Genomic DNA, 26,697 nt, shown 5'->3' with positions numbered 1-26,697 from the left:
TTTTCTTATTAAGGTGTCATTCTCTTGATCCATGAGACATTTTCCTTCCTTCTCTCCATCCTCTAGGAGAGGGCAGTGAGTGAAAAGCAGGGTGGGTCTGGCTGAGGTCAACCCACCACAACAATCATAACCTACGCTCTAAGTGGGGCCTCACCAGGGTTCCCTGGGATTGTGCAGCCAGGATGTGGGATGCACTGGGGTCCCTGCATGGGCTCAAGGGAGGGCCCGTGGAGACACCCAACACCCCGCGCAGAGGGACTGAGGTGGTGCCTGTGGGCTGACAGTGGGGCAGAGTGTGACAGATGCGCTTAACCCCTTGACCGGACTGCTTCGGTTTCCCCAGTAACCGTTACGCATGATGGAGCCCTGGTTTCCTGGGAATGGCTGAACACCTGCCTGACGATGGGAGGTAGTAAATGAATTCCTTGCTTTGCTTTGCTTGTGTGCGCGGCTTTGGCTTTACCTATTAAACGGTCTTTATCTCAACCCATGAGTTTTCTCACTTTTACTCTTCTGATTCTCTCCCCCATCCCACTTGGGGGGAGTGAGTGAGCAGCTGTGTGGTGCTTAGTTGCTGGCTGGGGTTAAACCACAACACCGCCACAGGGTGCTGCAGAGCTCTGGGCACTCACCCCACAGCCCCAGCCCCTCTGAAGGGCACAGCAGCTCCTGTCGGGCAGGGAGGAGTCTCAGCCTGCCCATCAGCCCCAGGGCTGGAGGCTCACCATGGCATGAGGAATTGGAGGTTAGGGAAACGGCAGGAAGCATGGTCTCTGGTCCAGGACATGCCCACCACAGACTGACCATGCCCCATCATTGTCAGCCCCTCACCTCATGCCAGCACAGGAGTCCTGGCCAGGGCACAGAGCAGCCTGCCCCGAGTGGGTGCCTGCAGAAAGAGGTTTCTCTTTCTCATGGATTCCCCCCTGCAGCCATAGAAATGCTCCCTTGCTCTTCTCCACGGTCATCCCTGCTCTCCAGAGAGCCTTTCCCCAGGTCAGCATGTCTGTGCTGGCCTGGCCAGACATTCCTGGTTCCTGCAAGGCCCCATGTTGGCAGTGCTGCTCTGCAGAGGGAGGGGGCTGTGGTGCCCTTGGGCCATGGGGTGACCCTGCACTGGCCATGCTGGTCAGGGTCAGAAGCAGACCCAGCTGGAGCAGGATCACTGCTGCTGAGCCCTTTTCCATCATCCCTGATTGCTCAGGAGCCAAGGACAGGGCTGGGCAGGACCATGGGGTGTCTCTAATGGCACACAGGGCAGGGGATGGCTGCACTGGATCCAGCCGATGGGGTTTCCAAGAGGTTGCCCTGAAACACTCTCCAGTCTTATGGCCCTTTGCCTGCTGTCTCCTCACAGCCTCTCCTGCCATTGTAGGGCCCTTGTTAGCCTGTGGGCTCCTCACGTTCACCTTTTCCTCCGGGACACTCCTCCTTGGATGGTCACTCATTTTATGAGGTGCCACTCACCGCCCACCCAGATGCACACACACTGTCCCTGGAGATCCCCTGAGCTCTCCTGGGAGCTCTCAGTTCCTCTTCAGGATGGCATCTGCCATCAGCCCCACTGCAGGTGGGACAGCACCAGGCAGATAAGTCAAAGACCGGTTGCTCATTCAGTGGACATATGCAGCCAAGAAGGGAGGTCTTCATCCGCGCCTTGGTCCCTAACACATCACCGTGGGACTCTCAGATTGTCACCCTGAATCCATCAGAAGCTCAGAAGAGCAAAAGTCCTTCTGAGGGAGAACCCTATTGCGTGTATTCCTGACACCAGCTTTGGAAGAGGCCTCCAGCCTTCTGGCCCTGTCCTGAGGAGCCCCTTTGGTTATGATGGTGCTTGCATGGAGACCAGCTCTGATAGAGTGGTTCACGTGGCCTGCTCCTGCCCTCAGCCACAGGGATGCCACCGTACAGATAACAGGACTGTCACAAGTTGCACGAGACCTTAGGGGCAGCACAAATAAAAGGGCACAGCAGAACAGTGTGGAATTGAGGAGAGACCAGCACTGAAAAAGCCATGTCCTGCTGCTGTCCTTGGCCATGGCTCCAGGAAAGCAGCAGCCCCAACTCACACGCAGTAGAGGGATAGTGCCCACCAGGGCTGCTTCTCCGTGAGGAAGCTGGGCATTTGCCTCCTGAACCCCTCCTGCAGGCTGGGGCTGTTCCCCCGGCTCCAGAGGAGATGTGAAGAGACGGGAGCTGAGACAAATAATTTTCTACTCGTTTCTTTATGGAGTTTATCTAAATGGCGAGCCTGGATCCATATGTACATGAGGACTTTGGGTCAAGAAAAGGCAGGTAGGAGACCAAGAATAATATTATCACAGGTATAAACAAAAAAACAACCCCCCAAATATCCCACAAAGGAAAAATAAAGACACGTATGAAGAAAAGTCAGTCCAGGCTATTCCTGTGATACTGTGGGAGCCCGAGTAGGACAATGGGCACCTTCTTAATATGAAGTAGCTTGTAATCAAATAGTTTCCACACTGCATTCTTCGTTTCCTTGTTCCTCATGCTGTAGATGAGGGGGTTCACTGCTGGAGGCACCACCGAGTACAGCACTGCCACCACCAGATCCAGGGATGGGGAGGAGATGGAGGGGGGGCTTCAGGTAGTCAAATATGCCAGTGCTGACAAACAGGGAGACCACGGCCAGGTGAGGGAGGCACGTGGAAAAGGCTTTGTGGCGTCCCTGCTCAGAGGGGATCCTCAGCACGGCCCTGAAGATCTGCACATAGGACAGCACAATGAAAACAAAACACCCAAAGGCTAACAAAGAACTTAAAATAAGGAGCCTGGCTTCCCTGAGGTAGGAGTGGGAGCAGGAGAGCTTGAGGATCTGTGGAGGTTCACAGAAGAACTGGCCCACAGCATTTCCATTGCAGAGCAGCAGTGAAAATGTATTGGCAGTGTGAAGGAGAGCATTGAGGAACCCATTGCCGCAGGCAGCTGCTGCCATGTGGACACAAGCTCTGCTGCCCAGGAGGGTCCCGTAGTGCAGGGGTTTGCAGATGGCAGCAAAACGGTCATAGGCCATGACAGTGAGAAGGGCACACTCTGCTCCAAGGAAGAAGAAAAGCAGAAAGAGCTGGGCAGCACATCCCAAGAAGGAGATGTCCCTGGTGTCCCAGAGGGAATTGGCCATGGTTTTGGGGACAGTGGTGGAGATGCAGCCCATGTCAAGAACAGAGAGGTTGAAGAGGAAGAAGTACATCGGGGTGTGGAGTTGGTGGGTGCAGGCTACGGTGGTGATGATGAGGCCGTTGCCCAGGAGGGCAGCCAGGTAGATGGCCAGGAAGAGCCAGAAGTGCAAGAGCTGCAGCTCCCTGTGTCCACGAATGCCAGGAGGAGGAACTGGGTGACAGAGCTGCTGTTGGACTTTGGCTGTGCATGGGGGCACTACTCAAAAAATGAAGGGACAGGTTAAAATCAAGACAGACTCCTCTGAGCAAAACCATTCCATTTTTCATCGCAATACCCTCCAAGTGAAGTGCATTTCCTTTCTCTGGTCTGCGCTGGCTGAGTGTGGTGTACCGAGCAGGACCTCTGCTCACGTGCTGCTGAGGAGTCAGCTTTGCTCTGCTGCAGTGGCTACATGGGAGCTGGTTTGTGACAGCTCCATTGCTCTCAAGGAATGTCAGACGTAATCCACCTTTAACGGAAAAGTTCGATATCTGCACTCGTGACTCCGAAGAGTGTGGGCTGCAGAAAAGAGGCTTAGCAAGTCTTTATAATAATTTTGTTTGTGGTTTTTATTTTCCACCATCACAACCGGTGGGTATCTTATTTAGGGATAGAAATCCTCATTTTTGTGACTGAAAATGTGAAGAGTCTTGAGACAGGACATACAAAAGGGCTCAGATATTTGTAGCTTAGTGCAGAGTCAGGAGAGCTGCAGTGTTACAGAATCATGGAATCATAGAATCATTTAAGTTGCAAAAGATCTTTAAGATCATCGAGTCCAACCGTTAATGTAGCACTGCCAAGTCCACCACTAAACCATGTTCCTAAGCACCATGTCCACGTGTCGTTTAAATACCTCTAGGGATGGGGACTCAACCACTTCCCTGGGCAGCCTGTTCCACTGCTTGACAACCCTTTCGGGGAAGAAATCTTTCCTAATATCCAATCTAAACCATTTCCTCTTGTCCTATCGCTTGTTACTTGGGTGAAGAGACTGACCCCCACCTCACTACAGCCTCCTTTCAGGTAGTTGCAGAGAGCAATATGGTCTCCCCTCAGCCTCCTCTTCTCCAGACTAAACAACCCCAGCTCCCTCAGCCACTCCTTATAGGACCTGTTCTCCAGACCCTTCATCAGCTTCATTGCTCATCTTTGGCCAAGCTCCAGCACCTCAATGTCCTTCTTGTAGTGAGGGGCCCAACACTGAACACAGTACTCGAGGTGTGGCCTCACCAGTGCTGAGTACAGGGGGACCATCATTCCCCTAGTCCTGCTGGCCACACTATTCCTGAAACAAGCCAGGATGCCATTGGCCCTCTTGGCCACCTGGGCACACTGCTGGATCATGTTCAGGCGGCTGTCAACCAACACCCCCAGGATTTTTTTCTGCCAGGCAGCTCTCCAGCCACTCTTCCCCCAGCCTATAGCGTTGTGTGCGGTTGTTGTGACCCAAGTGCAGGACCTGGCCCTGAGCCTTGTTGAACCTCCTACAGTTGGCCTCGGCCCATCGATCCAGCCTGGCCAGATCCCTCTGTAGACCCTTCCTGCCCTCCAGGAGATCAACACTTCCTCCTAACTTGGTGTCGTCGGCAAACTTACTGAGGGTGCACTCGATCCCCTCATCCAGATTATTGATAAAGATATTAAGCAGAAGTAGGCCCAATACTGAGCCCTGGAGAACACTGCTTGTGGCCAGCCACCAACTGGATTGATCTCTGTTCACCACCACTCTTTGGGCCTCATCATCCAGCCAGTTTTTTACACAGCAAAGTGTACGTGGGCCCAAGCCATGAGCCGATAGTTTCTCCAGGAGAATGCTGTGGGAGACAGTGTCAAAGGCTTTACTGAAGTCCAGGTAGACAACATCCACAGCCTTTCCCTCATCCACTAAGCAGGTCATCTTGTCATAGAAGGAGATCAGGTTAGACAAGCAGGACCTGCCTTTCATAAACCCATGCTGACTGGGCCCGATCCCCTGGTTGTCCTGTACGTGCCGCGTGATGGCACTCAGGATGATCTGGTCCATTACCTTCCCTGGCCCCACAGTCAGGCTGACAGGCCTGTAGTTCCCCAGGTCCTCCTTCCGGTCCTTCTTGTAGATGGGCGTCATATTTGCTAACCTCCAGTCGACTGGCACCTCCCCACTTAGCCAGGACTGCTCATAAATGATTGGAAGTGGCTTGGTGAGCACTTCTGCCAGCTCCCTCAGTACCCTCGGGTGGATCCCATCTGGCCCCATAGACTTTGTGTGTGTCTACATGGTGTAGCAGGTCGCTGACCATTTCCCCTTCTGTTATGGAGGCTTCATTCTGCTCCCTGTCCCTGTCTTCCAGCTCTGGGGGCTGGGTACCCCGAGAACAACTGGTCTCACTATTAAAGACTGAGGCAAAGAAGGCATTAAGTACCTCAGCCTTTTCCTCATCCTTTGTCACTATCCAATAAAGGATGGAGAGTCTCCTTAGCCCTCCTTTTGTTGCTAATGTATTTATAGGAACATTTTTTTACTGCCTTTTACGGCAGTAGCCAGATTAAGTTCTAGTTGGGCTTTGGCCCTTCTAATTTTCTCCCTGTGTAACCTCACAACATCCTTGTAGTCCTCCTGAGTTGCCTGCCCCTTCTTCCACAGATCATAACTCTCCTTTTATTCCTGAGTCCCAGCCAAATCTCTCTGAGCTCTCTGCCCACCAGTCTTTTTTCCCATCAGTGCTGTCCTTTCACTTGTGCTGCCTTGAAGATGACTTCACTCACAAATTTCTCTTTAAAAACCCCAAACAACTGAACTTGTATGGCAGCAGGGAAGCACTGGTTCAATGGGCAGATCTGTAATCTCTGTCCCAGCCCAGAGATGGAGTTGCGATGAAGAGAGCAGGACAGGACCCCTCACAGAGAGAAGCAAAGGACCCTGAGAGGAGGGTGCCAACCCCCAAGGAAAGGCTCAGCACTCCCTAGGATCCTACAGGAGAGCTGTGCCTTTCTGGGGGCAGCTCGCAAGCCCAGCAGGACAGGCAAAGCAGACAGTCAGGGGTCCCGAAGATGACATGTTCCAAAGAGAGAGCCCGAGCACCGCCCAGCAGACAACGCCCAGAAGATATCTACAGTGAAAGACAACAAGAAAGCTGCCGAAGAGCACCTTCCCCCACTGCTTGTTTGCAGTGTCCCCCCACCCCTTGCCCCTGTCCCTGCTGCCTGGAGCTGTCCCTGCCAGGAGCTGTTTCTCTGGCCCCAAGCCTCCTCCCTGTCAGTGCTCACAGAGCCCATCCCACCCGCTGTGTGCTCAGCTCTGCCCTGCAGGCACCTCCCAGCAGCGGGGCACTGCCCAGGGGCATCTCTGTGTGTGCAGGCTCTGATGGGAACCTCAGAGCAAACCTGATGTGGCTGGAAAAGTGATACTGATGCTGTCTGTAAGCCACGGTATGTTGACTTCTGATACTGCCTGGTTTATTCACTTTGAAGAGTAAAAGAGTTGCAATTTCAGTGCCTCCTCCAGAACAGAGAGATGAATTTCTGTGTCCCATTGCCCACCCAGATAACCCAGAGCAGAAGACTGAAAGAACAGGATCCTTCCCTTTTGGGTAGCCCGTGCTTTGCTCTGCTTCTTGGAAAATCTTCTCCTGGGAATGCCCTGTAGTGATCTGCTGCTGTGAGCAGCCCTGACCTATGCAGCACCCACCCTGGCAGGACCCTGCCCTGCCAGGGCTCACTCCTTCCACCCACAGCTTCTCCCCTCAGCTCAGTGGGGAGCTCCCCGGGCAGGCTGAGTACTGACCCTGGCAGGCGGCAGAGTCCCTGCCCCAGCACACAGCCCCCTGGGGTGCAGGGACCCTGCTCTGAAGGACAGCCCTGGGCACCCCTGGCTGAACACCCATATGCACACCTCCACAACCATCCCTGGGAGAAGGCAGTCGTCATGTTCTGTCCCTCTGATGGTGCAGCAGGGAAGCTGTGCTCTGGAGCACATCCTGCTCCTCTACATTAGAGAAACTAAAAGTAATCCTGACAGATCCTATAGGCTGTGGGATGTGCCAGCTTTTGATGGTCCCTCCAGGAACTGTAGCTGCCTTGCCCTACACCCAGAGACTTACCATGCAGAGGGCTGTGAAGATTTCTCCCCCAGTGAGCTCTCCTCCCACTCCCAACTGCCTTTAAGCTCCCTCAGCCTTGCAGATCTCCTCTTGGTGCCTGCAGGCAGCGCCCACAGCCCTGCTCCTGGGCACAACTGTCTCTCGTGCCCACTTGCCATCAGCTGCCTCCATCCCAGGAGCCCAGCCCAGCTCAGCAGCAGAGGCCCAGCCCAAGGCACCACTTTCTCTGCCCCTCTGGGCTCCCTCCAGGTGTCCCTGCGGCTCCAGGGGAACCTGCTGTGAAAGAGGCCGAAGGCATCACTCATGTTCCCTCCCTCAGCTGGGGAGTTAAATTGCCTTCCACCAGGGTCATTTCTCCCATCTGAAGAAGAGTTAGGTCCAAGAACCACCTTATCATTGTCCCATCTTTAGGCAGGACACCCAGGCAAGGAGAGGGAATGATCTCATTTACCATTGCTGAGGGAAGGGATTCAACCCCCATTCCATGTCTGTAGTCCTCAGCTTCCCCCCATGCACAGCACAAACCCACAGGAGGTGGATTCCTCTTGCCTCAGTTCAGGGGCGCACACAATACACACCTGCATGTGAGCTCCTTGGCTCAGCTCCCATGGTCATTAATGGAGATGGAGGCCAGGCCTGAGGTGTTCAGATGCAAAGACCTGGTGACACCTGAAGTTCCAGAGGTGCTCCAAGGTACATGGAGCCAGCTGCAAGCCCTCGTGGAGCAATGCTGAGAGACAGGGCAGCATGTGGGGACATCTTCTTGGAGGCTGGTGGGGAATCTTTGGCCAAATGAAATGACATCAGATGCCCCCTTTTAGGACGATAGAACCTGTCTCTATTTGTTACCTTCTGGGCAGCCTATGCAGGGATTCATCTGCTGAAATGGAGTCATGTACCATAGGCAGAGCTAAGTTTCCCTCTGTCTTTTCATCAGCCAGGTTTACTAGATCTCCATTGACTCTAATGGTGGTGGCGTCAAGAACATTCTCACATTGCCTGATCAAATTCAGGGCAGTTATTCTGTGTAATGCCATTTCCAGGCCCGTAATGTCATGTGAGGTGCCAAGGCTCTCACACGCAGCTACAGGCATTTGTCAGGGACAGCAATGGTCCTGTACAGGAAAGCCATCCCCATTCAGAGTGAGTGTGTGTCAGACACGCGGCAGCATTGCAGGCAGATTCGGTGCCTTGGTGCAAGGAACTGATTGCCAGCTCTGCAGTGGGGCAAGGCCTGTCCCTTCTCTATCCAGTGGATGTAGGGCAGTCCATGACTAGGAGGAACATCACACCGTGGTCTCCATGCTGTGGTTTTCTGAGGTTTTGCCAATGGCTCTGAGTACCCCATAACCTGAGCAGCTTCTTCCAAAGCCCTGCTAATGCTCCTCAATCACCCAAGATGTCCCAGCCCACGGACTCACTTGAATCCTCTCTTTATCGCCATATCCCAGCACTGAACTGCACATCCTCCTTCTCCTGCTGCCTCAGAATCAAAACTCAACCTGTTTCACCTCAGCCCAAGAGGCTTATCCATCCTTCGGGCTCATGGATGTTTCCTGAGGTCCAGGCAAGTGTGGGGAGTGAAGGAGGGATGGAGAGCAAGGTGAGCTCATGGGACATCTCTCACAGGACATCTAAAGAAAAGGTACACTTCTCTGGACAAAATGCTGAGGTGTTCCCAGGAATCTCAGGAGGCATGGCGCACCGATTCCTGGGTTCAGGGAGCTGGTCCAGTGCCTCATCTCCATTGCTGCAATGGTGACACTGATGCCTGGCTCATGTGCAGACTGCATACAGGGATGCTGACATTCACTGAGCAACCTGCTTGGACCTCAGAGCTGGCCCTGCTTGGAACCAAAGGCAGGACTAGAGACCTCCTGCATACAGAACAATTCCACCCTGAATTGTCCCAGGAGCCAGTGCTGGAGAGACCCTCACTTCCAGCTGAATCCTTTCTCCTTGGGCACACTGCAAGCCACAAGTGAGTGGAACAGATGGTGGGAAAAGGGACTACAGGGGTCTCCGGTCCAGGCTCCCACCACAGAGTGGGGAACCATGAAATGCAGGTCGGGTCGGCTGTGACTTTGTAGAGCTGAAAGCTGAAAACCTCCAAAGATGGAGATCACAGAGAGGCTCTGCGTGTCTTGCTGCAGTGCAGCATCACCCTCCTAGTCAGTTTTACCTGAGGTCCAGTCTGAAGCCCCCAGGAAGATGCTTCTTTGCTGATGGCTCCCGTTTTGCCTAATGAAATCCAAGGACCACCAGAGCCTTTCCCACAGAGCTGCTACCCAGCCACACAGCCGCCAGCCTCTGTCATTGCCCGGGATTAGTGCACCTCAAGGCAGGACTTCAAATTTGTCTTTATAGGAAATCACGATGTTACATTTTGCCCATCCCTCTGGCCTATCTTTGTCCTTTGCAGTGGCAGGTCTGCTCTCCTCAATATGATGTCTTCTACAAATGTTATGAAAATACACCCTCTCATCCCCTCCAGGTCATTAAACACACATTAAACAGGGCAGGTGGCAGGACAGACCCCTGCAGGACCCTACTAGCTAGGTGCCTCCAGGCAGAGCACCACACATAGACAAAGGCCTTCTGAGCCCAACAATCTGTCTGCTTCTTTACCCATCTCCACATCCACCCAGGCAGAGCAGAATATCCTAACTTGGGCACAAGAATATTGGAGGGGGGTGATGTTGAGAACTTCACTGACTTCCAGGTCAGAAGACAACCACTGCTCACCCTGGGTCCAGCAGTAATGTCCTTTCAGCACAGAAAGCAAAGGGGATGGCGAGAGACAAACAGCCCTGGGTAAACCCAGTCCCTTCTCTTTCAGACACCCAGAAATGGGATCCAAGTGAACACAATCTGGGGCACAGCCTTCCACTCCTCTGTGCATCATTTGGGCTTTTTGGAAAGGTGCTTGCAATGATTGCATTTTCCCCATTGTCAGGGAGTTTGCACAGACTCCATGGACTTTGAAGATGCTGGAGAGTGGCCTGGCTGTGCCATTGGCCTGCTCACTCATCTCCCTGCGATGCTGCCCCTCCTGTCCCATACACTGGGAAGCATTTGCTCAAGTCATCCCTGACTTGATCCCCATCCACTGCTGGTTGATCTCCTCCAGAGTCCTGCCCTGAGTCACAGAGGCCTGGGAGACCTTGCTGGGGAAGACTGAGGCAAAGAGGACACACAGAATCTCACATCTATCTACACCTGCTCTTCCTAAATTCAGCAGTGGCCACAAAGGATCTTTGTTTTTCCTTTAACTGTTCCTGAAGCAGAAAACACTCCTTATGGTGCCCTTCAATTGCCTTTCAAGTTTAGACTGAGTTTCGATCTGGACCCTTGCTGTGCTTGGAGGATGCTGTCCTTGAAGAGCAGCTGTCCTGAGCTCTGCCACCATGTCACAGCTCTGTCTGCTCAGGAACAGCTCCAGCTCCTCCTGCCTGTGCCCCTGGCTGAGGGCACTGCTGCACATTTGGGCTGAAGCAACAGAGCTGTGGAACCAGACAAGCTCTGACTCGCCATAAGAAACCCTGGCACCAAATGTCCAAGACCCCATGGGTGCAAAGGCTTTTCTTCTGAGCAGAGAGAAGGCAAGAACAAAAGAGAGCTGCATGTCTTTCTAGCCCCAGCTCTAAAGACCCAGTATGAAATGCCTGTTTCATTAAACTGAGGATAAGTCCCCATCTTGAAGAAATAAGATCTTTCCTTGTCACCTCCCTGTCTGTCCTGCCTAATGATGGCACAAAAAAAGGGGATTTCATGCCAAGTCTTTTCCTGATAGGAGAAATGACGCTGCGGGAAGTAAGCGTCTCTTCTCAGCTGAGGGAGGGAACATCAGAGGTGACTTCAGCCTGTTTCCCAGCAGGTTCCCCTGGAGCCCCAGGGACACCTGGAGGGAGCCCAGAGGGGCAGAGAAAGTGGTGCCTTGGGCTGGGCCTCTGCTGCTGAGCTGGGCTGGGCTCCTGGGATGGAGGGAGCTGATGGTAAGAGGGCAGCACTGCAGAGAGACAGCTCTGCCCAGGAGCAGCTCCTCTGCAAAGGGCAGCAGGGCTGAGGGCACTGCCTGCAGGCACCGAGGGGAGAGGAGTGAGGAAGAGAGAGACGGCAATCTGGAGGGGAAGGAGAGCTGAGAGCTCACTACGGGAGAAATCTTCACAGCCCTGAATACAGTAAGTCTCTGGGTGTAAGGCAGCACAGCTGCGGTTCCTGGAAAGACCTCCTAGAGCTGGCACACGCCACAGCTTATGGAATGTGTCAGGAGGACCCTCAGAGTTTCGCTAGTGCAGAGGACAAGGACATGCTCCAGAGCAGGGATTCCCCACTGCACCCTCAGAGGACTGGCTGTGATGGCTGCCTTCTCCCAGGGATGGCTGCAGGGCTGTGAAGGTGGGTGTGCAGCCAGGGGTGCCCAGGGCTGTCCTTCCGAGCAGGGTCCCTGCACCCCTGGGAGCTGTGTGCTGGGGCAGGGACTCTGCCGCCTGCCAGGGTCAGCACTCAGCCTGCCCGGGGAGCTCCTCATGGTTCTGCAGGGAGAAGCTGTGGGTGGACAGAGTGACCCCCAGCAAGGCAGGGTCCTTCTGCTGTTAAGAGGGTGCTGTGTGGGTCAGGGCTGCTCAGAGCTTCAGCTCACTTCCAGAATATTTCCAAGAGGAGGTTTCAAGCAGAAGAGCAAGACAAGAATTACTCTAAAGATAAGGAACTTTCCTGAGTCTGCGTTTTAATTTCCTGCTCTTGGGGAATGGCAGGGGACAAATGATAAAGGAGATCTTAATTTTGACAAGTCACTGAGACTGCTGAACTGTAACTTTGAGTGACCAGTAGGTCTTCCAGGAGTCTCCTGGTGTGTTTTCAGTCACTCCTCTGCCTAAGGACAGAAGCAACATTACTTTTGCTGGACCCATTAGGATTAGTGACCTGTCCTTTTTTCCATGAGCAAACAGGAACGTGCACCCAGCCAGTGCCCTGCAAACAGGCAGGTTTCTGGAGGGCCAAGGTGAGTGCACAGAGGTTGGGATGGGGTCTGTGAGCACTGACAGGGAAAAGACATGGGACAGGGAAACACCTCCCAGCAGGAAAATCTCCAGGCAGCAGGGATAGGATCTGGGAATGAGAGGAAACTAAAACCAGAAGTGCTGTGGGAGGACAAACACAGAAACCTCCATATGATCCCCTCCAATGCAGACCCCTTCCTCTGAGCAAGCCCCCTTGCCTCCTCTCCCACCCACCAAAGCCTCTGCCCTCAGGGCTGGGGGCTCCAAGGTGTGAACCTCTTCCTCTGCAGCCAGAGCTCCAGCAGAGCCGTGGTGCAGCTCTGCAGCCACGGGCCCAGTTCCCTCTGCAGAGCACAGGGGCTGAGAGCAGCTGCCCGGCAATGGTGGTGTCTGGGAGGTGGCGTGCACAGCTGGGGAAGGGGAACGCTGTCTGAGTGCCCCAATGCCTCTGCCCTGGCCTCTCTCAGCCAAACCTCCCTGTGTTTTCCCTTGTCTCTCCACTGGTCAGTGTGATTGCTATTGTTATCTTGTTCTTGCTGCCAGGCTCTCTGGGGATGGGATTTTCAGCTGCAGAGTCACAGGCGTATCTTGTGGGTCCTTTCATGCAGGTGTGTCCATGGGAACACATGTCCCAGCTTTCATCCAACCTCTGGGGCTGTGGGCAATGCAGTCTGTGGGGCTGGGGAATGAGCTGAATCTCCCTCATGCAAATGCCATCATTAGGACACTTGGCCATCTCCTTGAGGATTCCTTCCAAGCTGTGAGCTTCCCTCCAGGATGCAAACCTGGCCTATAGCACTTTTGTGTTATCTGAAGGCTGCATGGAGAAGATCAGAGATGCTACAACAGAGAAGATGCTGTTGGGTTTGTGAAATGAGCCATGTGTGTCCTGGGCTAGAAGTGGGGTGCTGAGACCTTAGGAAAGGGTGCGACTTTTAGTGGTCTGAGGTAGATCCCTCTGCTCACAGCAGTGCTTGGTGGATTTTCAGGGTAATATGGGAGTGTGCTCACCTTCCACCTCAGAAAGCTGCAAGCCCAGGGCAGCTGGGAGGAAGAGGGAGGGACAGACCAGCTCCCCTCACTCTGCACTAAGCCACAGGTGCTCCTCTTGCCTCGCAGGACTCCCTGAGTGCAGCACAAATGCTGAGGCTTTCTGACATCCAAGAACACTCCCCTGGGAGGCCTCTGCCCTGGCCTCTCTCAGCCACACCCTCACTGTCTTTTGCCTTGTTTCTCCACTGATCTCTGTTATTGCTACTGTTATCTTGTTCTTGCTGCCAGGCTCTCTGGGGAGGTGGAGTTTCAGCTGCAGAGTCACACACTGATTTTGTGGGTCCTTTCATGCACTTGTGTCCATGGGAACAAGTGTCCCAGCTTTCATCTCAACTGTGGGGCTGTGGGCAATGCAGTGTGTGGGGCTGGAGAATAAGCTGGTTTTCCCTTAATCAGGACAGACCAGCTCCCCTCCTTCTACACTAAGCCACAGGCAATCCTTTTGCTTCACAGGACTCCCTTTGTTCTCCCTGAGTGCAGCAGAAATGCTGAGGGTTTCTGACATCCAAGAAAACTCCACAGGTGAAATGGGGGGAGTATTAAAAAACCCAAACCTCTCAAGCTGCCTTCATCAATCCCTGTTTCTTAGCCCTGGGAGTGCAGGTGCTGGCAAGCCCTTCTAAGTTAGGAGCAGTTTCATCTGTCAAAGTCGAACAGCAGGACTGTCCCCTTCTCCCACCGTTCCCATGAACTCACTGCTGCAGAGCAGGGCTGACTCCTCAGCAGGCAGCGGGCAGAGGCCCTGCTCCTCACAGATTGTTCGGCCAGCACAAGCCAGAGTTGCAGCCACAGAGCTGAAGTAAGTTCTCCTGGAAAAAGAATTGGGTGGGTGGGGGATGAGGCAGACTGTATCAGAGTGAGAATTTAAAAGAAAGCTTTGATTTTTCTCAGCGAAGTTTCCCTTAACTCTTCATTGACTCTTCCTCTAAGAACAGGACCCCACGCCCAGAGCAAGCAACCATCCAACAGCAGCACCATCACCCGGTTCCTTCTCTGGTCATTCGCAGAAACACAGGACAGAAACACATGAAAGGGAATGAGTTTGTGCTTTGAGTTTTCTCCTCCTGTTTGGCTGGGTGGGCATTAGGAGATGGGAATTTTTTTCTCCACTCTGGAGAAGGCACTGAGACCCCAGTTCTCATTAGAACTTTTCTCAGCTGCTCCTTAGGTTCTGCACACACAGAGCTGTGTCTGGGGAGTGCCCCACTGCCAGGAGGTGCCTGCAGGGCAGGGCTGAGCATACAGTGGGTGGGATGGGTTCTGTGAGCACTGACAGGGAGGAGACATGGGGATGCAGAAACAGCTGCTGGCAGGGAGAGCTCCAGGCAGCAGAGGCATGGGCAGGGAGTGAGAGGGAGCTTCTACCAGAAATGCCATGGGAGGGGGGATTCAGCATCTCCCTGCCATTCCCTGCAGTGCTGACACCTTCCCCAGAGCAATGCCTGGTCTCCTCTCCCACCCAGCAGATACTCCCACCCTTAATGTCACAGGGACTTGATCATGAGCTTCCTTCCCAGTAGCCCAACCACAGAAGAGGAGAAACCCTCAAGTGTCTGACTGTGTCTGCCTGTCCTGACTCCCTTGGCAGGAGTACTTTGGCATTTTCCCCTCTTGTCCCTGCTGCCCTTGTCCTTCCCCTTGCAATCACTGGTGTGGCAGGCGAGGATTAAGGTGCAGCTCAGACAGCAATGCTGCGTGTTCTCTCGTGCAGATGGATTCATGGAGCAAGAGCTTCCACGTCACCTCCTAGTATTGGGGCCCTGAGCAGTGCAGTGTATGGGGCTGGGAGGGAGCTTACCCTTCCTTCAGGACACCCCATCTTTATGACATTCAGCTGCTTCCCTGGGAGGGTGGGAGTGGGTCCTGCTCGGCTGCAGGCTGCCCTCCAGAAGGGCACATCTCTCTGATGGCCTCTCTGTGTTATCTAGCAGCCCTGTGCAGAAGACACCTCGATGCTAAGGGTATGGAAATGCTGCTGAACCGTGTATGCAGGCAGCTGTAACGAGCCCTGCGTGTCCCTGGCTGGGAGGGGAGCGCTGAGATCCTCCTCACGTGCAATGAGACAGGATGAAGGGTTTGGAGATCTGCACTTGGAAAGGAGATTTCTCTGCTCTCTGCAGTGTCTCGTTTCTTCTCAGGGAATATGTGAGTTTGATTGTCCTCCAGTTGAAAGAGGTGCCAGCACAGAGCAGCTGAGACCAGGACTGATGGACAGACTGGTTCTCCTTGCCCTGCATTAAGGGACAGTCCCTTTTGCCACTGTGGACCCACAAGGTTTCGCTTGGAGTGCTGCAGAAACTCCAAGGATTTCTGCCTTGAAAAGACTCCTCGGGTGCGGTGAGGAAACGATAACAAAATGAACGAAACAAAATCCCCACAGTGGTGCTCTGCAGTTGGGAAAATTGGACGGGACAATGCTGGAAAGCTTTCCCATATCACAAGTGGCTTCAATCTGAGATCACCCTGTGTTCCTGTTTACCTCTGTCTATAGGGCAGGACTGACTCCTGCAGAGCCCCCTGCTCCCAGTGGAACCCTGAGCCAGCACCAGGCCAAGCTCTTGAAAGGGACCTGCTGAAGGTCTTTCTGAAATGGGAGAGGCAGGTGGGGACAGGGCAGAAGTGTTTCTATGGAAGTGAATTGTTGTTCTCAGAAAAGTCTACTGTAACTTGTCACTGTCTTTTCTTCCTGTGACAGTGCCCATGCCCAGAAGAAGGAAATGTCCAACGGCAGCTCCATCACCCAGTTCCTCCTCCTGGCATTCACAGACACACGGGAGCTGCAGCTCTTGCACTTCTGGCTCTTCCTGGCCATCTACCTGGCTGCCATCCTGGGCAACGGCCTCATCATCACTGCTGTAACCTGTGACCACCACCTCCACACCCCCATGTACTTCTTCCTCCTCAACCTCTCCCTCCTTGACCTGGGATCCATCTCCACCACTGTCCCCAAAGCCATGGCCAATTCCCTTTGGAACAGCAGGGACATCTCGTACTTGGGATGTGCTGCTCAAGTCTTTCTGTTTGTCTTTTTGATGTCAGCAGAGTTTTATCTCCTCACCATCATGGCCTATGACCGCTATGTTGCCATCTGCAAACCCCTGCACTATGGGACCCTCCTGGGCAGCAGAGCTTGTGTCCACATGGCAGCAGCTGCCTGGGGCAGTGGGTTTCTCTATGCTGTGCTGCACATGGCAAATACATTTTCACTCCCACTCTGCCAAGGCAATGCTGTGGACCAGTTCTTCTGTGAAATCCCCCAGATCCTCAAGCTCTCCTGCTCAGATGCCTACCTCAGGGAAGTTTGGGTTATCATGGTTAGCACCTTTGTGGAATTTGGGTGTTTTGTTTTCATAGTGGTGTCCTATGTGCAGATCTTCAGGGCCGTGCTGAGGATCCCCTCTGAGCAGGGACACCACAAAGCCTTTTCCACGTGCCTCCCTCACCTGGCCGTGGTCTCCCTGTTTATCAGCACTGCCATGTTTTCCTACCTGAAGCCCCCCTCCATTTCCTCCCCATCCCTGGACCTGGTGATGGCAGTTCTGTACTTGGTGGTGCCTCCAGCAGTGAACCCCCTCATCTACAGCATGAGGAACCAGGAGCTCAAAGATGCACTGAAGAAGCTCATTCAATCTGTAGTCTTTCAGCAGCAATAAGCTGCCCGTGTCTCTTCACAAGTTATTTTCAATGTATCTGGGGAACCTCCTGTGCTTTGGGCGTTTTATCTGTGATAACTGTGTTTCTCCAGGAATGTCTGCATGCAGTGTGCTTCTCCAGAGGCATGAACCCAGTCTGTCTGACACAAAGGTCTTTGCGCATTTGTCTGGCCCGATGGTACAGCTGGCCTCCCATCTCACATCTCTGTAATAAAAGGGGATTTCCTCAGTGCCGGTGTCTGGAGGTTGGGCTCTTTTTCAAAGCTGAGGTCAGGAGCAGCCTGAAGATGTTGCCCCCCACAAGGCCGTGCTGCTGTGCTGGTGTTCTCCATGGGCTGAGGGGAGGAGGGCATGGGGCAATGTGTTAGGGAATGGGACTGGTCTTGGTGGTCAGCGAGCTGGACAGGAGGCAGCCGTGTGCCCTGGCATCAAGGGAGGCCACCAGCATCCTGGGCTGTGTGATCAGGAGCATGGCCAGCAGATGGAGGGAAGGGATTCTCTGGAATATTCCATCCAGATTTCAGATCCTTAATTCCGGAAAGATATTGGCAAGCTGAATTGGGTTTAGCAAAGACCCCTCAGGATAGCCAGAGACTGGAGCACTTTGCTGGTGAGGAGAAGCTGAGGGAGCTGGGCTTGTCCAGCCTTGAGAAGGGAAGGCTGAGGGGGAACCTCATCCCAGCCTGCCAGTCCCTACGAGGAGGTCATGGGGAATACAGAGCCAGGCTCTTAATGATTGTGCTCTTAGTGATGGTTGGGAGGAAAAAACAATGAGCATTCAGCCTGGAGATAAGAAAAGTTTTTCAGTGTGAGGCTGAGCTCCTCACTCCTGGGCTCTTCTTCCCAAGATGAAGTCCCAAGTGTGGATCTGAGGCTAATTTGGCCCGAGATACCCTCCTGACAGTGAGGGACAGATTAATCCCAGCAAGATTCAATTACTTGGACCACCAGTACTGTCCAAAAAGGCCTTGCACAGGCATGGAAGAGGCTGAGGATCTCATTGCCTCACTTCCCCACCCCTTGCCTGGTAAGGTCTGCCCCCAAGTCTCCCTGGTCTTTGAGGCCCCCAGCAGCCTCTGGGGTAGCAAAGCTTCAGCCATGTGAGAGCAGGCTGCAGCTGGGGAGCACTAGTGCCAGCTGGACACAGGCAAGTGCCTGGGAGCAGAGGGGATGCACCCAAGGGGGCTGGGGGAAATGGCTGCTGCCATTGCAAGGCTGCTGCCCTTTGGCTTTGAAATGTCATGGCAGCTGGGGGGAACATAAGGATCCTTGTTAGAAAGTCCAACCGATGGCCAGTTTCTGAGGCGTCCCTCCTGGAGAAGTGCTGGGGCCAATGCTGTCTGACATCCTTAGTGGTGGCCTGGACAATGGGACAGAGTTCACCCTCGACGTGTTTGTGGACGGCACATAACTGGGGGGAGCCCTCCATTGAGTAGGGGGCAGGGAGGGGAACTGGATGGTGCCCAGAAATATCTCCCACATTGAATTACTCAATCAATGTTTACCTGGAGTTCTCTGTAAAGACAAACGAGGTACAGGAAGGAGAAAGGGCAGAGAGGCTGAAGAAGAGATGGGAAATAGGTCACTAGAGATAGAGTAGTTTTTCAAAAGAAAATTTCTCCACTGAGAGCACTGGTAGGAAATGTATTTTGATGAACAGCTGCATATAAATATGTTGGCAGAGGGGAAGTAAGGTACTGTGCTCACGTGGTCCTCCCAAATACAAAAATAAAAAGAGGAAAACAGTATTAGCACTCAGCCAAAATACCTGACATTCTGCAAATGAAGATTGTTTTGAGCTGTTGCCTAGAATAAGTTTTAAGTAGGTTTCAACTCAAGACTAAGACCTACGTTCAGGTCTGGATTTATTTGCCCACATGCAGAGGCTGTTGCTGTCTGAGCTGCCCCGGGGTTACAGATGTACCCATAAGGTGCTTGGAAATGTGACCCAGGGCTCCCTTCTGGAGCATTAGTTGGTCACCAGGAAACCTCCAGGCATCTCGGTTGAGACATCTTCTGTCTCTCCATTTACTGCCAAGGGAAGCCTAGGCAACTCGATTAGAGGTAGACATCTGCATTGAGGTGTTTGGTGCTGGGTAAGGACAACCTTGTCCCTTTCTGCACCTAAAATAGAGTGACAATTCATGCACCGCGGAGGGAATGTGAAGGGAGTGTGTCTTGCTGATTTAGGGACTCCCTCCAGAAGTGCTGGTAACACAAATATGTTGGCCATGCAGAAAGAGAGCGTTTCCCTGAAGATGGTCACCCTTCTTCTCTGGAACGGTTGAGAGAGCTCAGCCCCTCAGAGTGTGACTGGCTGTGTGAAAGGGCGAGCAGTGGCAAGGCCAGTCATGGGCAGGGAGTGTTTTAGGGCACTGAACTCCATGTGAGACACAAACATACTCTTTTTAATGTTATAGGCCTGATTACGACAGAACAATTCAGAAAATGTCAAAAAAAAAAAAAAAAAAATGAAGCCACGAAGAAATTAAGGAAACAATTTAAAGGGAAGGCAATGTTCTACTTCTGTGGTGGGGTGATGCTGGTTGGATGCCAGGTGCCCACCAAGCCACTCTATCACTCCCCCTCCTCAGCTGGACAGGGGGAGAAAAATATGAGAATATGAGAAAACGATCGTGGGTCTAGATAAGGACAGGGGGATCACCATCAATTCCTGTCATGGGCAAAACAGACTCAACTCGAGGAAATTAATTTCATTTATTGCCAATCAAAAGTCAGAGTAAGATAATGAGACATAAGAACAATCTTAAAATGCTTTCCCTCCCCACCCCTTCCTTCTTCCCAGGCTCAACTTCCCTCCCGATTTTCTCTACCTCCTCCCCTGCGAGCGGTGCAGGGGGACAGGGAATGGGGGTTGTGGTCAGTTCATCACACGTTGTCTCTGCTGCTCCTTCGTCCTCAGGGGGAGGACTCCTCACACTCTTCCCCTGCTCCAGCATGGGGTCCCTCCCATGGGAGACAGTTCTCCACAAACTGGTCGCACAGCTCAGCTAACATGGGTGGTGTCCTCTCCTGGGCACTTTCCAGACCAGCCCAGACCTTTCCCGGCTCTTCCCATCTCCCCTGCCCTCTCCCCAGCCCAGCCCCGCAGAGCAGCCCAGCCTGGGCTGGCCCCACGGCAGTGCCCGCCGCAGCCCACAGCCCCAGCCCCTCTGAAGGGAGCAGAGAAGGGTCAGCCTCCCCATCAGCCCCAGGGCTGGAGGCTCACCCTGGCATGAGGAAATGGAGGTTAGGGAAACTGCAGGAAGCATGGTCACTGGTCCAGGAGATGCCACAGACTGACCACGCCCCATCATTGCCAGTCCCCCTCCCCAGGCCAGCACAAGAGTCCTGGCCAGGGCACAGAGCAGCGTGCCCCAAGTGGGTGCCTGCAGAAAGAGGTTTCTCTTTCTCGTGGATTCCTCCCTGCAGGCACAGAAATGCTCCCTTGCTCTTTTCCCTGGCCATCCCTTTCCCCTGGCCAACTTGTCTTGGTTCCCACCCCGTGCTCTCCACAGGCCCCTGAGCTGGCAGTGCTGCTCTGAAGAGACCAGGTCCTGCTGTTGTCCACAGCCATGGCTCCAGGGAAGCAGCAGCCCCAACGTGAAGGTGGCAGAAAGGATCTGCCCACTGAGGCAGTGACGGGCAGCCCTGAGGTCCACGAGTGCCTGCTCCTCCATGTGGCAGCTGGGCTTGTGGCTCCTTGACCCCTCCTGTACGCTGGGGCTGCACCCCCAGCTCCAGAGGAGTTGTACGGGATGGAAGTAGAGTCAAAGAATTTTCTGCTAGATTCTTTATTGTGTTTCCCTAGACAGGGAGCCTGGCTCCCTATCTATATAAGGTCTTTTGCGTCAGAAAAAACTGGCAGGGGGGTAAGAATAATATTATTTAAGTGGAAGTAATATGTCATGTAAAATAAACAAAGCCAAGAAATATATGATCAAAAGAGCATGCGAGCTTTTCCTGAGGATGATGGCCACCTTACTGATGCTGCAGTAGTCTGTGTTCAAACAGTTTCCTCAGGGCCTCTTTGATGTCTGTGTTCCTCATGCTGTAGATGAGGGGGTTCACTGCTGGAGGCACCACTGAGTACAGCACTGCCACCACCAGATCCAGGGACGGGGAGGAGACGGAGTGGGGCTTCAGGTAGGAAAACATGCCAGTGCTGATAAACAGGGTGACCACAGCCAGGTGAGGGAGGCACGTGGAAAAAGCTTTGTGGCGTCCCTGCTCAAAAGGGATCCTCAGCACGGCCCTGAAGATCTGCACATAAGACAGCACAATGAAAACAAAACAAGCGAAAATGAAGAAGGTGCTACATATGACAAGCCCAACTTCCCTGAGGTAGTCATCGGAGCAAGAAAGCTTGAGGATGTGGGGGATTTCACAGAAGAACTGGTCCACATCATTACCCTGGCAGATGGGTAGTGAAAATGTATTGGCAGTGTGCAGGACGGAATTGAGAAACCCACTGCCCCAGGCAGCTGCTGCCATGTGGACACAAGCTCTGCTGCCCAGGAGGGTCCCGTAGTGCAGGGGTTTACAGATGGCAACGTAGCGGTCGTAGGCCATGATGGTGAGAAGAGAATACTCTGCACCAAACAAGAAGAATACAAAGAAGACCTGGGCAGCATATCCTGCGTAGGAGATGGCCCTGGTGTCCCAGAGGGAATTGGCCATGGATTTGGGGAGAGTGGTGGAGATGCAGCCCAGGTCAAGAACAGAAATGTTGAGAAGGAAGAAGTACATGGGGGTGTGGAGGCAGTGGTCACAGGTTACAGCAGTGATGATGAGGCCGTTGCCCAGGAGGGCAGCCAGGTAGATGGCCAGGAAGAGCCAGAAGTGCAGGAGCTGCAGCTCCCGCCTGTCTGTGAATGCCAGGAGGAGGAACTTGTTCATGGAGCTGCCATTGGACATCTGCTGCTTCTGGGCATGGAAACTGCCAAAGGAGATAAACCAGAAAAATTCAGAGAAGCTTCTCTGAGCAAAATTTGATTCCTTCATTGTGAAATACCTAAGGGAGCTTTTCTTTCCTGGGGGACCATTTTGCAGCTCCGAGGCTTCAGCTCTGGTTTGTGCTGGCTGAGTGTGCTGTGCAGAGCCGTGCCCTCTCCCCAGGGGCTCCTTGAGGGTCAGCCCTGCTTTCCAGCAATGACCCATGGAGGCAGCAACAGCTCAGTGTGTTTGGAGGGAGGGTTCCTGGGCAGGAGTTCCCTGTGCTGCTCTATAGCGCAGGGTGAAAGCTCCGAAGGACACTTTTTGCACAGAGGAAGGTGGGAGTTGAGGTGCAGCGAATGTGTCTCGGTACGCTGTGTTTTAGTATTCAGACACCCCCATCCCACTCGGGAAATATTCTGGAAAGCATAAAATTCCCTCGTTGCCCTGTTGCTCCAGTGTAAACCTGTGTCAGTGCTCCCATCCAGGAGGGCTGCTCTGTCCATCAGCCTAGTGCCCAGCTGCTCTGTGCTTGCACCGCTCCCAGCTGGAGGAGGACTGCACCCAGAGGTTGCTCCAGAAAAGCCACTGGTCTGTCCTTGGAGCAGAGGGGTCCTGTTCAAGGTGCAGATTTAAAAACACCTCTCCTTTCTAGCACAGCTCTGCAGAGTAGGATGAAGAGCACAGGACAAGGATGCTGCTTTGTTTGAACAGATCGAGTGCTCTCAGACATCACCAAGGTCCTACAAGAGAGCTGTGCCCTTCTGGAGTGATGCTCACAGCCCCGCAGGACTCCCTGTCCAGCATGATCAGGTGTCTGAAGGAGATGTCTGCGAAAGGAAGCAGCGTCTCATGCCTGGAAAACTAAGAGAGGGCTGGGGCACCTTGGTCCCATGGAAACACCTCCAGGGCAGCACCCTCCAGGTCAGTGTCAGAGCAGGCACTCAGCACCCCCACCCCTTGCCGCACACCACCACTGTTACTGCCAGGGAACCCACGAGCAGGAAGAAGAGCAGCACAAGCAGGTGAAGAAACAAAGAAAAGCTCTGTGACTCTCCTCCTAAGGGAAGCAAGGAGAGGAGAGGCAGCCGGGCACTCAGGAAAGCCTTCTCCTCACCCAGCAGAGCACAGCACCTCCCAGTTAGCAAAAGCCCAGGGCAGTCACTCTCAGCCCCTTTGCCCTGCAGAGGAAAGCGGCCCTGTGTCAGGGGAGATGCCCCTCTGCTGTGCCAGAGCTCTGGCTGCAGAGGAGGTGGTTCACGCCTTGGAGCCCCCAGCCTTGAGGGCAGCGGCTCTGCTGGGTGGGAGACGAGAGCAGGGGTCTTGCTCAGAGGAAGGTGTCTGCATTGGAGGGGATGACAGGGAGCTTTCCAAAGTCTCCCTCCCATGACACAGCTCTCCACTCTCCCTTCCCTGTGCCTGCCGAGTCCCCACTGACTCCCATGGCACTGCAGAGTCCGTGTTCGTGGATATGTCAATTTAGTGCTTTACTTTTGGGGGACTTCACCTTTGAGGGTGTTCCATCTTCTGCATTTCCATTCATTCCAATCCCACATCAGTTATGTGGTGAGTCCGCATCCTCTCCTGTCCCCTCCAAAAAAAGGGAAAAGGCTTTGTGGCGTCCCTGCTGTGAGGGGATTCTCAGCACGTCCCTGAAGATCTGCACATAGGACAGCACAATGAAAACAAAACACCCAAAGTCCACAAAGACACTGACCACAATAAGCCCAAGTTCCTTGAGGTAGGAGTGTGAGCAGGAGAGCTTGAGGATGTGGGGGATTTCACAGAAGAACTGGTCCACAGCATTGCCTTGGCAGAGGGGGAGGGAAAATGTATCGGCAGTGTGAAGGAGAGAATAGAAGAATCCACTGCCCCAGGCAGCTGCTGCCATGTGGACACAAGCTCTGCTGCCCAGGAGGGTCCCGTAGTGCAGGGGTTTGCAGATGGCAACGTAGCGGTCATAGGCCATGATGGTGAGAAGATACAACTCAGCTGCAATAAACAAGAGAAACAGAAAGACTTGTGCAGTGCAACCATAGTACGTAATGGCCCTGGTGCCCCACAGGGAATTGGCCATGGCTTTGTGATCAGTGGTGGAGATGGAGCCCAGGTCAAGCACAGAGAGGTTGAGGAGGAAGAAGTACATGGGGGTGTGGAGGCAGTGGTTGCAGGCTACAGCAGTGATGATGAGTCCGTTGCCCAGGAGGGCAGCCAGGTAGATGGCCAGGAAGAGCCAGAAGTGCAAGAGCTGCAACTCCCGTGTGTCTGTGAATGCCAGGAGGAGGAACTGGGTGACGGAGCTGCTGTTGGACATCTGCTGTCTCTCGGCATGGGGATCTGTTCAAGGACCTAAAGGAAGTGAGAAGTTAGGGAAGACTGCATTCAGAAAATTCTACTCAGTTTATTAGAGAAAGCCCCCTGTCCCGATCCAATGTTGGGGGAGGTTTCGATACGATCCCAAGGACGAGATTAAGACGCTGGAATCGGTCAGATGTCGTACAACCTTTCACTTTTATTGGAGGGGAGAAGAGAACGGAGGGAGGAGGGAGAGCAAGGGAGGAGAGGAAAAGAATAGGGGAGAGAGAGTTAGAAAGAGAAGGAGAAGGAGGAGTTTACCACCACCACTTCGAGTCCGATGATCTTCCGCAGGGTCTTCGGTGGCCTCAGGCTTCGTTGGGGACCGAGTAGTGGGAGGGGAGCCTCGAGGGTGCAGGAACGGAAGGAGTGGTCTCGCGCGTGCCGCCGCCGCCCCCGCCGAGGGGCACATGTTCTCCCTATATATGGGCTCCCACGCATGCGCGGATCACAAATGTGTACGTGCAGCTCGCCACGGACGTGCTGCCCCCGCCTCTGCTCTTTTCGCGCCTTTTTGTCCCTGCCTCGGCTCTTTTCCTGCTTTAGTCCCTGCGCAGGCTCACGAGGTTGTTTTTCTCAAAACTGGGGAGAAGATGGTCTTTTCGAAGCGCGACGCTGGATGGCGCTACAGCGCAATGTCGAGACAAAACCACATTTGGTACCGGTTCTCTGCACCACCCCGTGGCTCGACATTGCAGCTTGGTGGCATAAGACAGAGAGAGAAAGAGAAAGCAAAGGAGAAAGAAAGAAAACGCAGAGTTGAAAGGGTTGGGGATAAGGGTGGAGGAAAGTTTTGGGAAGGAAAAAGGGAATAACATTGTCTCAGGTGAAGGAATGTCTTAACACAGATTAACTGAGGTATTGCTCAATGCAAGCTCATTCTTGAACAATTTTTAAACTTTGAAGGGTAAACATTAGAAATAGGGTTAACAATAACTGGCAATACGCGGTTTCTTCCTTTAGAAGGAATTGGGGACGGGTTTAAATGATGGGTACTGAGGTTGGTTGTGGCTGATGGATGGTACAGATTTTCGTTACACCATCAGGTGGGGTGTTAGGAACAAAGTGCATATTTGACACAACGTGTCGAATTAATTGAATAAAACATGGAATTATACAGGGTAGGAACAGTAAGGTGGCAGTTGCACACAGCAAATACAATATTAATTGTTTGACCCACGGTGCCCCTCGTAACCAGGACCACAAATCGCCGTTCCAACCACTCCAGGTTTGAACAGGGACATGGGCTATTTTCCTGATGTCTTGGGTCAGTTGGAGAGCCACTTCTCCCACATCATCTATTTCTAGGCAGCAGGTAGAGATATTTAATTTTCCACACATCCCTCCCTCCTCAGCCAGTAAATAATCTAAAACCATGCGGTGTTGAAGGATTGCCGTGCGCATTTGTTGAGATTGTCGAGTTAATAGGTCTATGGCGTCAGCGGTTTTGTTGGTGATAATTTCTAGGGCCGCTTGTAGTCTGATTATTCGGTTTAGATTATAGATTGGTTCTCTTGCCCCTGCAATGGGCTCGTTCGGGTTCCAGGCTGCTGGTCCATAGTGTTCAATTATTCGCTCAGGGGGCCATTCGTCATTCCCCCATTTTTGTGTCCCACCTAAATTTACCTTGGTAGACCGCGTCTTACGGGCAATACTTCAATCCCCGAGGTTATCATACACTTTTATGCCTAATTGGGGTCCACCAGTTTCCAGCAAGAGGAAAAATAGGGGCCTTATGATTCCTATATAACAAACTCCCGACCACCCCGCGGGTGAGAATTTGTATGCCGTATTCCCACAGATCCAATAATGCTGTTTTTTGGCTTTATTTCCCTGAGCAAATGGCCCATCTTTCCCTGGTGGAAACTGAAAATAAGTTGTGTCTTTGTCACCCAGAGGGCTGAAAAAGGTGGTTGTCCCATCCCTTATTCGGCCGGTACAATACCAAGCCCCATAAGTACTGAACATTCGATATTTACTTTTTGCAAAGAAAACTAAACAATTACATTTTCTAAGCAAGTACAACATTTCATGCTACTTGGCTATTAAGTTTTCCCATATACAGGACTATTTAATGATGAAAATAGAGGAAGATCAAAAAAAGTAAGAATTATATATATGGTAAATCATACATTGAACTCCTTGAGATGTCCAACATAAATAGGCATCATTGGAAAGTTATTGGGTATTTTTTCTTAAATAAGCACACACAGATATATGTGCTTAGACATGCACCAGACAATTAGATGTCTTTGTACTATTGCATAAAGACTGTAGTGCACTGAAACATCTAACATTTAGCCTGTTTGCCATAAATATTAAATCTTGAATTATTCATAGAGCTGCAATGAAGTACAAACATATATGCACACATATGGACCACCAATTATAAAAGCTGATATACACAGTGGAATATTCTAATGGGTTGGT

The 26,697-nt window shown here is 52.8% G+C and overlaps 1 protein-coding gene and 2 pseudogenes across 3 annotated transcripts in view; 1 reads left to right on the top strand and 2 right to left on the bottom strand.

The window, feature by feature from the left end:
• Positions 1-213: 213 nt before the first annotated feature.
• LOC309604054 (olfactory receptor 14A16-like) lies at positions 214-8,734 on the bottom strand (annotated as a pseudogene). The gene is made up of 3 exons: positions 8,690-8,734; positions 2,449-3,402; positions 214-270 (listed from the first exon to the last, which is right to left on the bottom strand). The product of its transcript is annotated as an olfactory receptor 14A16-like (transcript).
• A 7,307-nt stretch (positions 8,735-16,041) lies between these two features.
• On the top strand, positions 16,042-16,977 carry LOC309604053 (olfactory receptor 14A16-like; the record flags this gene model as incomplete). The annotated part of the gene is made up of 1 exon (XM_082338978.1): positions 16,042-16,977. The coding sequence occupies one exon, from the start codon at positions 16,042-16,044 to the stop codon at positions 16,975-16,977; it is 936 nt and encodes a 311-aa protein (XP_082195104.1).
• Positions 16,978-20,958: 3,981 nt separating this feature from the next.
• The window catches only part of LOC309604055 (olfactory receptor 14J1-like), a 35,165-nt pseudogene continuing 29,426 nt past the window's right edge, over positions 20,959-26,697 (bottom strand). The window contains exon 2 of the transcript in view: positions 20,959-21,569. The product of the transcript in view is annotated as an olfactory receptor 14J1-like (transcript). The remainder of the gene's footprint in view (positions 21,570-26,697) is intronic.

The sequence above is a fragment of the Platalea leucorodia genome, assembly GCF_965183815.1.
Source record: "Platalea leucorodia genome assembly, contig: HAP1_HAP1_SCAFFOLD_320, whole genome shotgun sequence".
NCBI classification, from domain to species: Eukaryota; Metazoa; Chordata; class Aves; order Pelecaniformes; family Threskiornithidae; genus Platalea; species Platalea leucorodia.
The sequence above is the reverse complement of the archived record's forward strand: the minus strand, read 5'-3'. Positions and strand labels throughout refer to the sequence as shown.